We start from the raw sequence: 13,782 nt of genomic DNA on the forward strand, positions 1-13,782 counted from the left end.
AAAACGATGGTGATGAACACTTGTGCCTCCAGTGAATCCTGGAGGAGAGATTTTTCTTCCTAAGGAGAGAGATGAAAGAGGTGTACAGAGGGTGCATCTTGCTCCCAGCAGAAGGTTTCTCTTCCCAGAGGGGCAAGAAAATTCTCTTCGAAATTGTAGACACACGCAAAAATTACACCATGAAGTAGGAAGGAAAAAAATTCAAGAGCAACACAAAGCAGGAAAGAAAAAACGCCAACAACCCGCCCTGTGCCCAGGATCAAAGCTGGGAGCCGTTTGGGAGCCCTTGGACAGGAACATTCCCTGGTTCCCCTGGCCAAGCCGCTGCTGTGAAAGGCTGCTTTGTTCCTGAGCCCTCAGCCTCGCTTTTCCTGCTGCGGACTTCGCTCCCACCGGGGCCTGGGCAGGTGAGATGGGCAGGTGAGATGGGCCAGGTGAGATGGGCCAGGTGAGATGGGCCAGGTGAGATGGGCAGGTGAGATGGGGCAGGTGAGATGGGCCAGGTGAGATGGGCAGGTGAGATGGGGCAGGTGAGGCTGGGCAGGTGAGATGGGCAGGTGCTGGGACCAGGGACACTGGCAGTGCTTTGATGGGGGGAGAGGAGCAGGAGGAGGAGCCCTGCTCCTGAGGGCAGGTATAAAACACCCAGAGCTATTTACTCCATGAGTGATGTGCACCCAAGTGCCCTTGCACTCCTCCTCACCCCCTCTTCCACCCTGAATTCTGCTTTCTGCTCAGGTCTTCACAAACTTTAGGCCAAATTAACACTTGCCTTTTACTTTTTTAGTGGTGGTTTGTTTTGTTTGGTTTTTTTTTTTTGGTTTTTTTTTTTTTTTGTTGTTGGTGGTGGTTTTTTTTTTTGTTTTGTTTTGTTTTGGTTTTTTTTTGTTGTTGTCTTTGTGGATTTTTTTTAATAACCTGTGTTTGTTGTCCTGACTTGGTGTTGAACCGCACCATTACATGACACTGGAATTTCCCTTCCACAGCTCCTTCCAGGTTATGAGGCCTCGCCACCTCTGTCCACAGTGCTGGGACAGCTCGGTTTGGCCAACATTCCCCTTGCCAGAAGGAAGGAGAAGCAAAGTCCCACATCCTCCAGGTCTCCAATCTCCAGGGTTCCACATCCCCAAAAGCCACATCCCAAGTGCAGGAGGGGCTCTGAGGCTGGCTCAGCCCCTGTAGCTCGGATGTGTCTCCCATCAGGGCAGCCCAAGCCCTGCCCGGGTGCCAGCGGTGGTCGCTGGTCCCGGTTTGTTTCCATGGGGCAGGAAGGGCGGCTCTGGCCCGGCCCAGCCCTGGCTCAGCCCGGCACTGTGGTGAAAGCTGCCAGAACAGACCTGCCCTGTGCAAAAACGGGAACTTGTGCTGCCCATGAACAGTGCTTTCTTTGGGGAGGATGTTTGTGTTTCCTTTGGCAGGGCGGCGGCGGGAGCGTGCACAGCACCTGCCCGGGGCGGCTGGCCCTGCCCTCAGTGCCCCCATCCTGCCCCTGCCCTTGGAAGTGTCAGCAAAGGCAAATTTGGGAAAGGCTCCAGCCACAGCTCTGCTTGAAGCAGGTTTGTACCTCTCCTGGGAAGGCTGGGATCCTGCCCAGAAGCCCAAGCAGGAGCACAGGGACATTTTTTTGGGATGCAGGGGCACACCCTGGCCCCTGCCCTCCTGGCACCCATCCTAGTCTGCCTGAAGATGCTCCACCATGGGCCATGCTTCTGCTTGCCCCCGAGGCCTTGTGACAGCTCATGCTCCTCTTCCTGCTCCTCATCCCTCTTCTCAGACCCTGAGTTGCTCCAGTTTGCATCAGGGCTGGGAGGCTGAGCCAGCTGCCCACGAGGAGCTGCCTCCTCCTGCTCCAAGGGAGAGGTCAAGGCTTTGCCCCTCATCTGGGGGGGATTTCTTGGGTCTGGTGGGACCAGGGAAGGGAAGGGCTTGGGGCAGGTGGCTGTGCACAGGAGAGCTGGAACCCGCACTGGGTTTTGCCCTGAAACACGCCAGTGACTGGGCAGAGGTGGCCAAGGTGTTTCCCAGGAGCCACCACCACCACCAAGGATGGGTTTGGAGGCAGGAGAGTGGGCAGCAACCCAGGCTGGTGCTCCGCAGCCTTTTCTTCTTCCTCCAGCACACCTTCTGCCCAGGGAGCACAGAGACACCATGCAGGGGGTGCCCTGGCATTTTGTCCCCTACCCCTCCCTTCTCTTCAAAGTCAACTAGATCTCGGCAAGAAAGATTTGCCATCAGAAAGAACAGATTTGATGAAAATAACAGTGAAGATAAAATGTGGAGAAAACAGTAGCCAGGGAAGTGGATTATGCTGGTCAGAGTGAAGCCTCTGTCCTTCCAACCCTTCTGGGCTCATGGATAGCATTGGTATAGAAAGGCTAATACTGGTGTGGGACTGTGCCGGCTCAACAAAAATCAGTGTGGGATGTGTTTTCCCCCTCTTGAAAGTATTTTCCAGAGTCAAATGTTGTACATTACCATTTTGTTCCAATTTGGATGAAGCCTGACAAGCAAGAGGATGAGATTGCCCATGAAATGGGGATTCTGGGTCTCTGGCCAACCCTAATCCAGCAGATCATTTGAAAACTGCTGACTGCTGCTCCAAGCTTGGACTTGATGCTCCAAGGAGGGAAATGCTGCATCTCATGTCTCACAGGGATGAACTGTGGGATTCAGGCAGCTCCCTCTATTTTGGGTACCTTCACATTCACCCCAACCCCAAACCCAGTGGGACTGGTGTGAGAAGCAGCTGCCCCAGTTGCATTTCCAGGCTCAGGTGCTTCATTCACGGCAGAGGCACCTGATGGATCCCACATTCCAGCTGTGCATGTTGCACTGGGATGGAGGGGACAAAGAACCACATCCCTCATGGATTTTGGGCTGCACACTCACCACCCTGCCCTTTACTGATGACTGTGGTACTCAGAGCCATGGCTGTGGTTGTGTTGCTCCTGCTGCCCAGCAACACAGTGTCTGTTAAACTAAACTCTTAGACTAAAATAAGTCTGTTTTGAGAGATGAAACCAAGGAGGAAAAGTGGAGCAGCTTGGTTGCTGCAGCAAGCCCCAGGTTTCAAACCAAACCCTGATCCCTTACATCAAGACATTATGGCTGGGGGAGGATGGGCTTTTGGAGGTGTTTGGGATTTTCCTGACAGATTTATTTTCCCATGGGCAAGATCCTCTCACGAGTCTCCCACTACAGTGGGTTCCTTCATGGGGGGGAAGAGAAATCCCATGAAAGCAGCCTGGGGACTTCTGTCCATCCCCCCATCCTGCAGCCCTGCCCTGTGGTGCCAGGCCTGGGGGTGCCAATCCACTGGGAAGGGTCCTGTGTGTGAGTGGGGGGGACCCAGGGGGCTTGCAGGAAGCTCTGTGGAACTGCTGAGGATGGAAAAATCCTCGGGATCTGCCCTTTCTCTGAGAAGACATCTGAGCTGGGAGGTGTTTTTCTTTCCATCCAGTCAGCAGGGCTGCTTGGAAATTTCCTACGCCGGCTCTGGCTGTGATGTTTTCATAACACAACGAGCAGCCTGGCAAAGCCCTGGAAATCCATTCGCCAATTAGTGACTTACATCTTTCCTGCAATTCTGCCTCATTAGCCCTTATTAAAAAGAAATAAATTAAATAATAATAAAAAAGAGCCAGGCCCCTGGAGCGCTGTGCAGAGTCCTCTCAGCTCCTTGCTGTTTCCCCATTGCTCTCCTCTTGCCTGGGGCTGCCACTGCAGTGAACACTGGCCCACAGAGCCCATGGCTCATCCCTCGGGTACCACGTGGCTGCTGCTGTTCCAGGTGATGTTTCCAAGGGGCTGCATCCCCCCAGTGCTGTGGCAGGACGGCAGGACAGCAGGGAGCACCCCGAGGAGCTGCAGCATGGGGTGAGCTCCTTGCTGGGTATAATGGCAGATGACTGAGTGAGCCCATCAACTCACCATGTGGGTGCTCCCAGCTCCCCTGCACCATGATCAGGGGCTTTTCTGCCCACTTGGGTGCTCCCTGCCTGCTGGTGGAGGGGCCTCTGGTGCTGGAGAGAATGCTGACTCAGCAGCTGAAAAGGCTTACATGGCCCTGTGAAAAATGCTGATGCAGCATTTTTTTAAAAAAAAGGTTGATTCAGGAGGTTGGAAAAATGTTGCTCGTTAGTCTGCAAAAAGGTCAACTCATGGGGCTGCAAAAACCCCGAACCACACACAGCCACAGCCACTGCCCCTAAATTTCTGAGGATGCTGGGGTGGTATCCCATCTGACTGCCAAGTTTAAGGGGCACTACATCCCCCCAGGTCTGCCATCACCTGTGTTTGTAATGAAAGAGGATCAGCAACACCACCCCCAAACTCACTGATTTTCAGTTGTTCCAACGCCTGGTGCTCATGAAGCAATTGGGAAAGCAAAGAGTGATTTCCCAAAGTCCTGCAAAACCCAGGTGAGTGGATGCAGCCGAGCCACGCCTTTCCTAGGTCTGCTCAAGTGGTGCATGCCCTCCTCTCCCCCCAGCAGCAAGAGTGGCATCACCAGAGCTGGTTTTCCCTGCTGGCAGGGGAGGCAGTGAGCCATGCAGAACACGGCTGATGGCTGCTGCTCCCTCGGAAGAGGCCGAGAAAGGAGCACAGGGAAGGCTCCATTAAGGAGCGCGCGTGTGCTACGTGAATTCCTCCCTCCTCCCAGCCCCAGGAGGGGCTTTCTCTCCAGCCTAGAGGAAATCAGACCTCTGCAAGTCTTTTTTTTTTTTAAGCTTCTGTTCAAGATGATGCCCATGGCCTCGGCTGGGAGACAGACACAGCTACACCAAGGCAGCCCAACCACGCTGCAGTTCGGAATTTATTAGAAACAGCTGTCAGTACATCCTTCTAAAACATTACATGTCAATGTGCTTTATTGCAATTTTTTTTTATTGCATTTTTTTTTGATCTAGAGCAAGTAGGCCCAGGATGCTTAGTGTCTGGGATTTAAAAGCCCAACCATCTAGTAAAAGAAAGTACAGCAAAATTGTAACACACCCGGTGACAAGTACAGTGTTGCATTACTGAGCTAGAAACTACAGGATGACTTGTCAGAAAACACTAACATACACTTGGTTTCCTTATGAAGCAGTTTGTTTCTTTTCTTTAAAAGTTAAACTACATGAATTCCTTTTTTATTTCTTTTCTTCCCCCCACCCCCCTCCCCGACTACACCATAAACGACAGAAGAACAGATTTTACACAAATAACAAACAAGAGTACCAAAGTTACATGCTGGAATTCATCTGGAAAACAAAATAATTCAATAGCTTCTGGAGAAGCAGGTTCTTAACAGATGCAGTTTCCCTTAAAGAAAAAAAGAAGTCAAAGAAAAGCAGAAACATTGATGCAAAGGTTGTACAAAGGAGTGTGCTGTTATTTCAGCCCTCGACACAAGATCAAACACCCACTCATGCTTTACATTGAACCACACCTTGTACAAAGAGTCCACTCACAAAGGGACACGCACCAACACCACCCATTGCACATCAGCTCTGGACAGGGGGCACTGAGGGGCCACTGCAACGTGCAAACAATCACTGCATCTCACACGAGAGCAAGAGGGGTTTCTTTTGCTAAGCCTTTGCCTGGGACACGGGTTGAATGCTTCGTCCCAGAGTAAATAACACCCCAAATCAACTCTGCTTACAAATATAATAGCAACCCCCCCGAGGAAATCCAGAGTTCAGCATTTCAGAAGCACATATGCAAGATGAATACAATAAACTCCTTTTCGTTTGACAAGAAACCAACCCGATTCTGCCTAAACACGTGGCAGAATGTGCTAACAGTGAGTTTTGTTTCGTTTTTAAGGGGCAGTGCCACTTACAGCTAATGCATATAAATGTGTACGTGAATATATTTTACATATATCTATATACATACAGTACATATACACACACACGCACGCGCACACACACACACACGGATGATGCAGACCATTACAATCCCATGGTGCAATAAACAGCCAGATATACAAAATTAACAGGTTTTCATCAAAGAGATCTTTGCTGGATGTAGAAGTCACTCACGAAAACAAAACAGATTCAAACCCTGACCCAGCTGACTGAAGGTGAGCCCCCCCCTGCAGCCAGCACAGACCTGGGGCAGCTCAGGGCTGGCCCCAGCATCCTGCAAGCCCTGCTGGGGGGTGACAGTCACCCTTAGAGACCTTTTCTTTTGTCTTTGGATGCAGGAACTTTCTCCAAACGATCCCGAGCCTCTTGCTACAAGCACTTGGAGAGTGCATGGCAGCGGTGCTGCTGGACACAGGGAATGTCCCTCCCCTCATTGCCAATGCCAATCTCACAGAAGCAATCCCAAGGGAAGGTGGTGGAGGGGGCATCAAATTAAAGCTGCTTTCTCTAATACAGGTTGATCATCGAAGTGGTTTTTTTTCTACCAAAAAGGGCCCGTCTCACTTTTTTTTTCCTTGCCTATGAAGCTCATGTTACATTTTTTGAAGGCAAACTTTAGAACAAATGGCGAGTGTAGTCATAAAATAAGGTGAGTCTATGCCAATAGCAATTTAAAAAATGCAAATTCTGCATTAATTGTATGGAGCCAGCCCCAAAGACCAGCACTTCAAGCACTGTCATCATCTAAACAGTTAACAAGCTAAAGCTCCCAATCTGCCCCTTTGAACAAACAGGAAGGAACTGAAAAGATTTCAAGAGAGATTTTCTTTTTCCCCCCCCCATTCGGTGGAAAGTATTTCTGCCCACAGAATGCAAGATTCACAAAAATGTTGGCCAAACTTCACGTAACCCCATCCAAAGCTGCTGCTCACGCAGGGCTGAGCTGGCCCAGCCTCCCGAGGAACAGCCAGCGCTTCTTTGGGCTGCTCCTTCCCTTCTCCCAGTGCCAAAGGAAACAAGGGATCAGCAGTGCAAGCTCCCTTCCCATACAGAAAGGGCAGCAGCTCCTCAAGGACTTGTACCAATTCCCTAAACTTCTCCTGCATGGGCCTTTAAGGAGATTACAGCTGGTTATTCCAAAGGGAAGGGTCTGCTCTGGCATCTCCTCTTATTTCATGGTGCCCGGCAGAGGTTTCTGGTTCATGGTCTGTCTCCTGCTTCAAACTACAACCAGAGGGATGCTTTAGGGTGCTGATCCTTCCTCTCCACTAAAGCTGTTTGCTTTGAATGCTGAATTTGAGCAAGCCTGACCCCCTCCCTTCACAGCATTTTTGTTCTTCAGGAATGTTATTTTGATTCTGCTATTGCAAAAGCAGAGATTGCAAATCAACCATAAGGAAACTACACACCTAAGGAAAATTGATTTTAAACATGGTCTAAACAAAACAACCCCAAACCCATCATAGTGCTTTGTAAAACTGTATTTTGAACCTGTCTGTCTCTTACCCCTCCTGATCCACAAGCAGTACCTGTTTCATGTCTGCACAATGCAGCAAGCATACAAGACTCACTAACATTTCAGATTTTTATTCCCTGTTAGTGTAACAAAAAATAAAAAAATAAACAGACATTCAAAAACAGAAGTGAGATTGTTCAAGTACCAAATAAGGGGCTTTTCCAAACTTAAAGTGTGACACTCCTATAGCAATTCTGCTGTTTTAAACAGCCACAGCGTTCAGTTACAGACATGGTGCCACCTAAGCCGGCACAGAGCCGAGGATTTGGGGCAACCAAGACCCTCATCCTTCTCCTGTCCTCCCCAAAACAGCTCTAAGTGTCAACATTCATTTCCACAGTCCCATCACAGTTGCCTGGCTTTGCAAGGGAAAAACTTTGATGTTTGCCCTGCTGTGACTAGAATTCAGCTGTGATTAAATGCAATTTTTTGTCCTGGGAATGGCTTTCGGTTGTGGAAGTCTTGCTAACACTAGTGTCAGCAAGAAAAGAATCAGGCCCATCACATTAAATGGAAAACTTCTTGAACATCTGCCACCTCAAGAGAGAGATGAGTGTGGAAAGAGCATTTTATTTTTGGCATAAGACAAAGGGCTATACTGGATATAACTCTAGATTGCAACTACCAACGGTGCAAAGCAGCAACTCACTTCACTGCTGATGGGAATGAAATAAAAACCCCCAAAACTAGAGCACTCCAGCATCAGAAGGTGGCAATTGCACATTACTGCTTCACACACTAGTGAAGCATCTGTTGGGATATCCTCCTTGTTTCTAGGTTGGCTCTTCCCATGCTCAGATTTCTTGTAATTAACAGACAAACTAATGGGAAAAGATTTATAAGTTACTAACTTCAAAAACATGGCACTCGTGGCTGATACAATGGGGCCAATGGCAACTGTGGAAGCAGACCTGATTTCCATCCATACCAACACAAAATACTGAAACACCCCTAATTCCCTGCAAATATACTTCAAAACAGATTAGAAGAAACTGTGCATATTCGAGTTTCAACATCCCCTCCCCCCTCCCCCATTTAACACTGTGCAAAAGTTATTTATTCAACTCTACATATATATTTAATACAACATGGGTCAGTGAGATCAATGTTCCTTTAACTGCAGCCTGGTACCAGATGGCTGCTACGACAGTGAGGCTACTTCCCCCTTTCCTCCTGATGTTCTGACTCTTAAAATTAAAACCTTCTCACATCTTACTGTTTTAAAAGAACTTGAGTTTCTTTGTTTTGCCTCTTTGTTCACATTTCCTGTATTTGTTTCAGGCTTAACAGCTGCTTTTCATCCTGGGGTGTAATCCTGCACCTCACAGGCCCATTTCTGATTTCTCAGTCATGCAAGTGTAGAGCAGCTCCTGGAAGCTGCGGGCTCTCTCACAGGTCTAATGCTACTGAGCAAACAGAACTAGGCCAAGCACAATGAGAGGTGCAGGACCAAGCCCTTGCCCCATAGATCCCACCAGCTACACGTGTCAGTTGGTTTTATAGCAATTTTCATTTTTTCTGTGAGTGCAAAATAGTTGCAGAAAGAATCTGTGCAATAGCACGTGTGAGTCAATGGGGAACTGTGGCAGCAACTTCAGGTGCCTAAACCACACACAGGGAGAGACAGTGGCAAAACAGCCTCAGGAGACTGCTCAGAATAACGGAGCCAGTACAAGGAAAGCAGGCTTCGTCCGCCCATAGCCCTGCTCTGAAAGTTTGGGCAAAGCAGAACTTCAAAGAACACCTCAGGATGGCTTATTGGCCCTGGCTCCATCATTCACAGCAAATACATCACCTGTGATCAGCAAAAAGAGCTCGGGGAGCAAAGGGCCAAGAGTCCCAACTCACTCACACCACGATAAAGCCAAGCTACCTTCACAGATGCTAATGGAATTACACTGTATTTACCTTGGCAGAGCCAGGGCTGGAGCCTGGACCAGACCTCACAGGATCAATCAGATTCCACCACAGGGAGACTTCAGACAGCCCTGCTCTGCTATCCTGCTGCTGTCAGGACTGCGAGGGTGTGCCAGGATTTATGAGCCTGGAAGTAGAGCTGTGCCTGTTTAAAACAAATCTGAGCCCTACCTGAAATTGGGGCAGACCTGAAATTGAGGCAGATGTGAAACACTTTGGCCAGGTTACCTCTGTTACAAAAGCAGGGATCAGAAATATGGGTCTCATCAGCCTCAAATGTTAACACTGCCAGGAAGAGAGTGCAGAGAGATCACAAGGGCAGGGAAAATTCAGACACTCCTCTCACACAGGTTATTCTACAGGCATGAGGCACCTGGCTATCATTTGTGCCTTTGAACTGATTTCTTACATTGAGCTTTTGGTCTCAGCCCAGCATCAAGGGAATGCTAGATGCCTGAGAGGTGTGAGAATGGCAGCTGTACAGCTACCAGATTAGAACTGCAAATTAGCCAAGAAAAAATTCCATGTCCACAGACCACTGAGGAAACCATTCAAGATTTCCACTAACAGCAAGGGCTGTGTCTCATTTTTCCATTTTTCCTGGGGAAGTAGAAGGGACACACAAACAGATGTGGTTCATTTTGACATAGCAGCTTATGTGAATTTTATTCTTCTCTCACACAGTTTTGAGATTTGGTTAAGCCTTGTAGGGTATTATTTAAATGAGAAAAGTGGCACCTACCCAATTCCTTGCCTGAAGATTGCACTCTGGCCAATTAGGAAGTATCTGGGATGCGTCAGGGTCATTAGTGCAAAATAAAAAATGTCATGGCATGCCAGGCAACCAGACTACCCTTCCTGCAATGGCTGTCAGTGCTCCAGCGTTGTCACTTCCCTACTTGTAAATTCAAGACATTCAGTGAAATAATACTTCTAGTGTAAACAATATACATCAACAAGCCTGGCACTACTGCCCAGGCATTACAGAAAAAAGCCATTGGAACAGGAAATCAGCCCCAGGGTCAGAAACGGGTCTCCAGCATTCTCAGACCTGCATGACTGTCTGCTTCCTGTCCTGCACAATGGGTGCATTGCAAGGGAAACGCTTCCAGTAATGGGAACAAAAGTAACTTTCAAGGTTGCACGCTGAACAATTACTTTGCCAGTTGTGCTTTGATGCCAAGTGGTTCAGTTTGCCAAACTTAGCTCTTTTTCATTTTAGAAGCTTAAGGAATGGAAATAAGCTGCTTTGTACACTTTCCAGGGAGGGGATTTATTTGATGATTGCTGTAGTTGATGAAGCCCAGGACTACCCGCTCCAGTATTTGACAGCAGCCCTTGCCAAAGGATGGTACCAGGCATCCAGTAACTGAGGAGTATGGCTCTCATCCCTTCCTGTGTTTTGCATCATGTCTAAAATAACTACAAGGGAATTTAGATTATACCAGAGTAAAATCTTGCTTGGCTGCAGTGGTGTGAGAGTTCAGAACCCAGCCCACAAAGAACAAATCAGAGGAGATCTAGGATTAGCATGCTCACTTCTTTCAACTGGGAGTAACTATACCCCACCAAAGAACTGGGTACAATAAGCCATCCAGGAGCATTTGATTACACCAACCCTTCTGTACCAAAATCAAGTGTTACAAGAGTCTGTCACTGTTCAGCAAGAGACCTGCAGCAGGTCAGTGCAAGCTTCATTCTGGTTTACATTCTGAAGCACAGTATCATTAAAACTCTGGAAACAGAATCCCAAGCTGAGGAACAGGAGGGAGAGGGAGTGAAGAAAGAGGAGAGTGAGCAATTACATCAGATCAGACAAATTTAGTGTTTTGAAGCCAGACAATGTTTAGCTTTTCCTTTTATTTGTTTCAAGTTTTGGTGCAGAAAGTATGTGCGGATGCTAATGCAACCTCCCCTGTAAGTGCTCGATCTAGCAACGAACAAAGTTTTGGCATGTTCAGTTTGGTTATGTTTCCTTTAAGCGAAGGCCTGTAGTGCCATTGAAACCAAAACTTCATTACTGTTGGCAAAAAAATAAAGCAACTTTCCTTTTACAAGCATTTTTCCATTTAAATAAAAACCTGAAGCTTTCCCATAATTCCTTTGGTCTTCTCTCACCAAATTCCACGCTACCTCAAGACAAGCCCTCTTTTGGAAGTCCGGCTGAATCGCAGTGAAGCTGCTAAAAATTAGCAGAGAAGAATTGCTGTGGCAGAGTTTCCCCCTAGTTTGTTGGGAGTTTAAGACTGAAAGACATTATCAGTGCCTCGGCTAGAGGCTTCAAATTGTGTCTACTAGAACAAGAGAAAACAAAATCCAATTAGAAGTTCCACTGAAGGTGCCTGGCAAAAAATCATCTCCATAAAATGACGCTCTGCTTCCAGTATTTTCATATGCGTTGCGTTGAGTTTATTCCCCTCATAAGGAAACAAAAGTATCGGTGTAAAAGCACAGCTGAGCTTTTAAGGTAGCACCAGGACACCTACACCCAAGTTGTCGTCTTGTTGCTGCTAGGCCTCTTTTTGATTCACATTCACAGAATCACTTCTTGTGCAAAACAAGCAGTCTAAGGAGAAAGAATGCCCTCCGAGTTCTAATAAAAATCGTAGAAAAGAATCCAAGATAAGCCAACGCTTTCCTCCTCCCCAAAATTTACCTGCAGAGAGAGGGGGGCATCTGTGCGTAGACAGGATAGGCAAGCCTGACATTTAGGGAATCATTGTGTTGGACAAGGGATGTCTGCTGGTAATGAAGAACCAAATCCTTAAGTGTGCTGTACAGGTTGTATGGTTCTGCAAACCCATAACCTCTTGGAGTGCTGTAGATCACACAGTGTTTCACCTCTCCATCAGCTCTGCAAGGAAAGGAAAGAGGAGAGTTTAACATAAAAGGACAAACCCAAAGTGACAAGTCTATTAACAATTAACTAATGCAGCATCTCAGCCAGTCACCGGATTACATAATGGAAGACCCAGTAGATGCAAGTGGAGAAGATTAATATAGTCTGTGAAGAAACAGGGCTTCAGGGCACGTGATTAAACACTCTTGCATAATAATCCACATAAGAGGGCTCTTCCATCCCAGCAGTACAATTCCCTACTGCATTGTTGTCCAAATGGTCCTTGGGAAAAAAGTCAATAACTGAACCAGGAAGACAAGCACCCGAAGTCAGCGATGACTTTGTGCTCAACTCACCTAGAAACCTTTCCACTAAGCAAAAAAACCAAAACCCACAAATTATCAGGACCTGCAAAGTATTCCATGAAACACAGGGGCTAACCTTCCATGTGCATTTTTTACTGTTAAGCATGGGACAGGTTCAAGCTGATTCATTATGTGAAGCCATAGCGACCGAGTCTCTAACTTGGCAAAGCAGCTACGGAGCACAGCAATTCCAAAGCAGCTGGAAAAATGTATCTGCCAGAAAGATCAGGTATTATGTAATCCCTCTACTGGAGCCTGTTACAATCCCAGTCACAAGTAGGAACAGGTTACTTTGTGCCAGCCCTTTTTGAGCCTGTAGCATGATCCCAACCAAACAAAAGCATCTGATGAACCCAACACTTGAGTGACTGCAATGAACAGAACATGGAACACAGCAGATATTACAGTCTTCAGTTACCTTGAGGTGCTAAACCTTCATATATTAATTTCTCAGACTTGTGCTCAGAAGCAATTAACCTCATGTGAAATAAATCAGTGAAAGCCATTTTGGACTCCAGGACAAGCTTGAAGGATTTTTAGATAATGGAGTTGGAGTATTTCTGACCTTCATTACACCAGCATAAAATGATGTGAAATACAAGAAATCAATGCAAGTCTGTGTGAATGTCATCAAAGCTACTGCTCACAAATAATCCTCTGAAGCATCACCATTACCTTACATATACAAGAAAAAGATCTAGAATTGGGCATGTCTGAAAATGAGAATGGAGGATGCCACACCTTTATAGCCCTGCTTTACTTCTTCCCATGTGTCCCTTAGCAGGGAAGAATATGGGAGAATTAGGCCCTAACTTAGGCCCTTGCTACAGAGCTTCAAGTTGGGATACTTCAGAACTTTGTACTAACTACTGTGGGAAGTGCAGAGGCTGCAGGACTACAGTTATTGCACATTCAAAGCACATTTTTGTTCCAAAGCTTTTACCATGCCCGTCTTCCTGCAATCATGCAACACATTCCACTGGGTAGGCCTAAGCAAGGCCTGGCTTTTGTTCTCCAAAATAAAGAGCTTTGGTAGAGATTTAAGAATCGAGTAGTAGGAACAAAAAGGAAAAGAGACTTACACCACAGAACAAGCATAACATCCTTTCTTGCTGCTCTCGCGAATTAAAAATGCTCCATCAGGTTTCCCACAGAGCAAGTCTTCTGCTTGGACACGGTTGAGATCCCCGACAAACCAAGTCTTCTCATCATGATGTGGCAGGTTTTCATCTTCTTCATTCACAAAGTATGTGCTGAAAGGATACATTTGTTAAGCAGTGATCAGTAAAG

The 13,782-nt window shown here is 47.1% G+C and overlaps 1 protein-coding gene across 2 annotated transcripts in view; it reads right to left on the bottom strand.

Annotated features, from left to right (window-relative positions):
* Positions 1-4,798: 4,798 nt before the first annotated feature.
* The window catches only part of PIK3R3 (phosphoinositide-3-kinase regulatory subunit 3), a 77,357-nt gene continuing 68,373 nt past the window's right edge, over positions 4,799-13,782 (bottom strand). For both annotated transcript variants that reach the window (XM_058029784.1, XM_058029785.1), the window contains 2 exons: positions 13,575-13,745; positions 4,799-12,142 (listed from right to left, as the gene is read on the bottom strand). In XM_058029784.1, the coding sequence (XP_057885767.1) occupies positions 11,941-12,142; positions 13,575-13,745 (373 nt within the window). In that variant the 3' untranslated portion in view covers positions 4,799-11,940. The remainder of the gene's footprint in view (positions 12,143-13,574; positions 13,746-13,782) is intronic.

Source organism: Melospiza georgiana, chromosome 9 (genome assembly GCF_028018845.1).
Source record: "Melospiza georgiana isolate bMelGeo1 chromosome 9, bMelGeo1.pri, whole genome shotgun sequence".
NCBI lineage: Eukaryota > Metazoa > Chordata > Aves > Passeriformes > Passerellidae > Melospiza > Melospiza georgiana.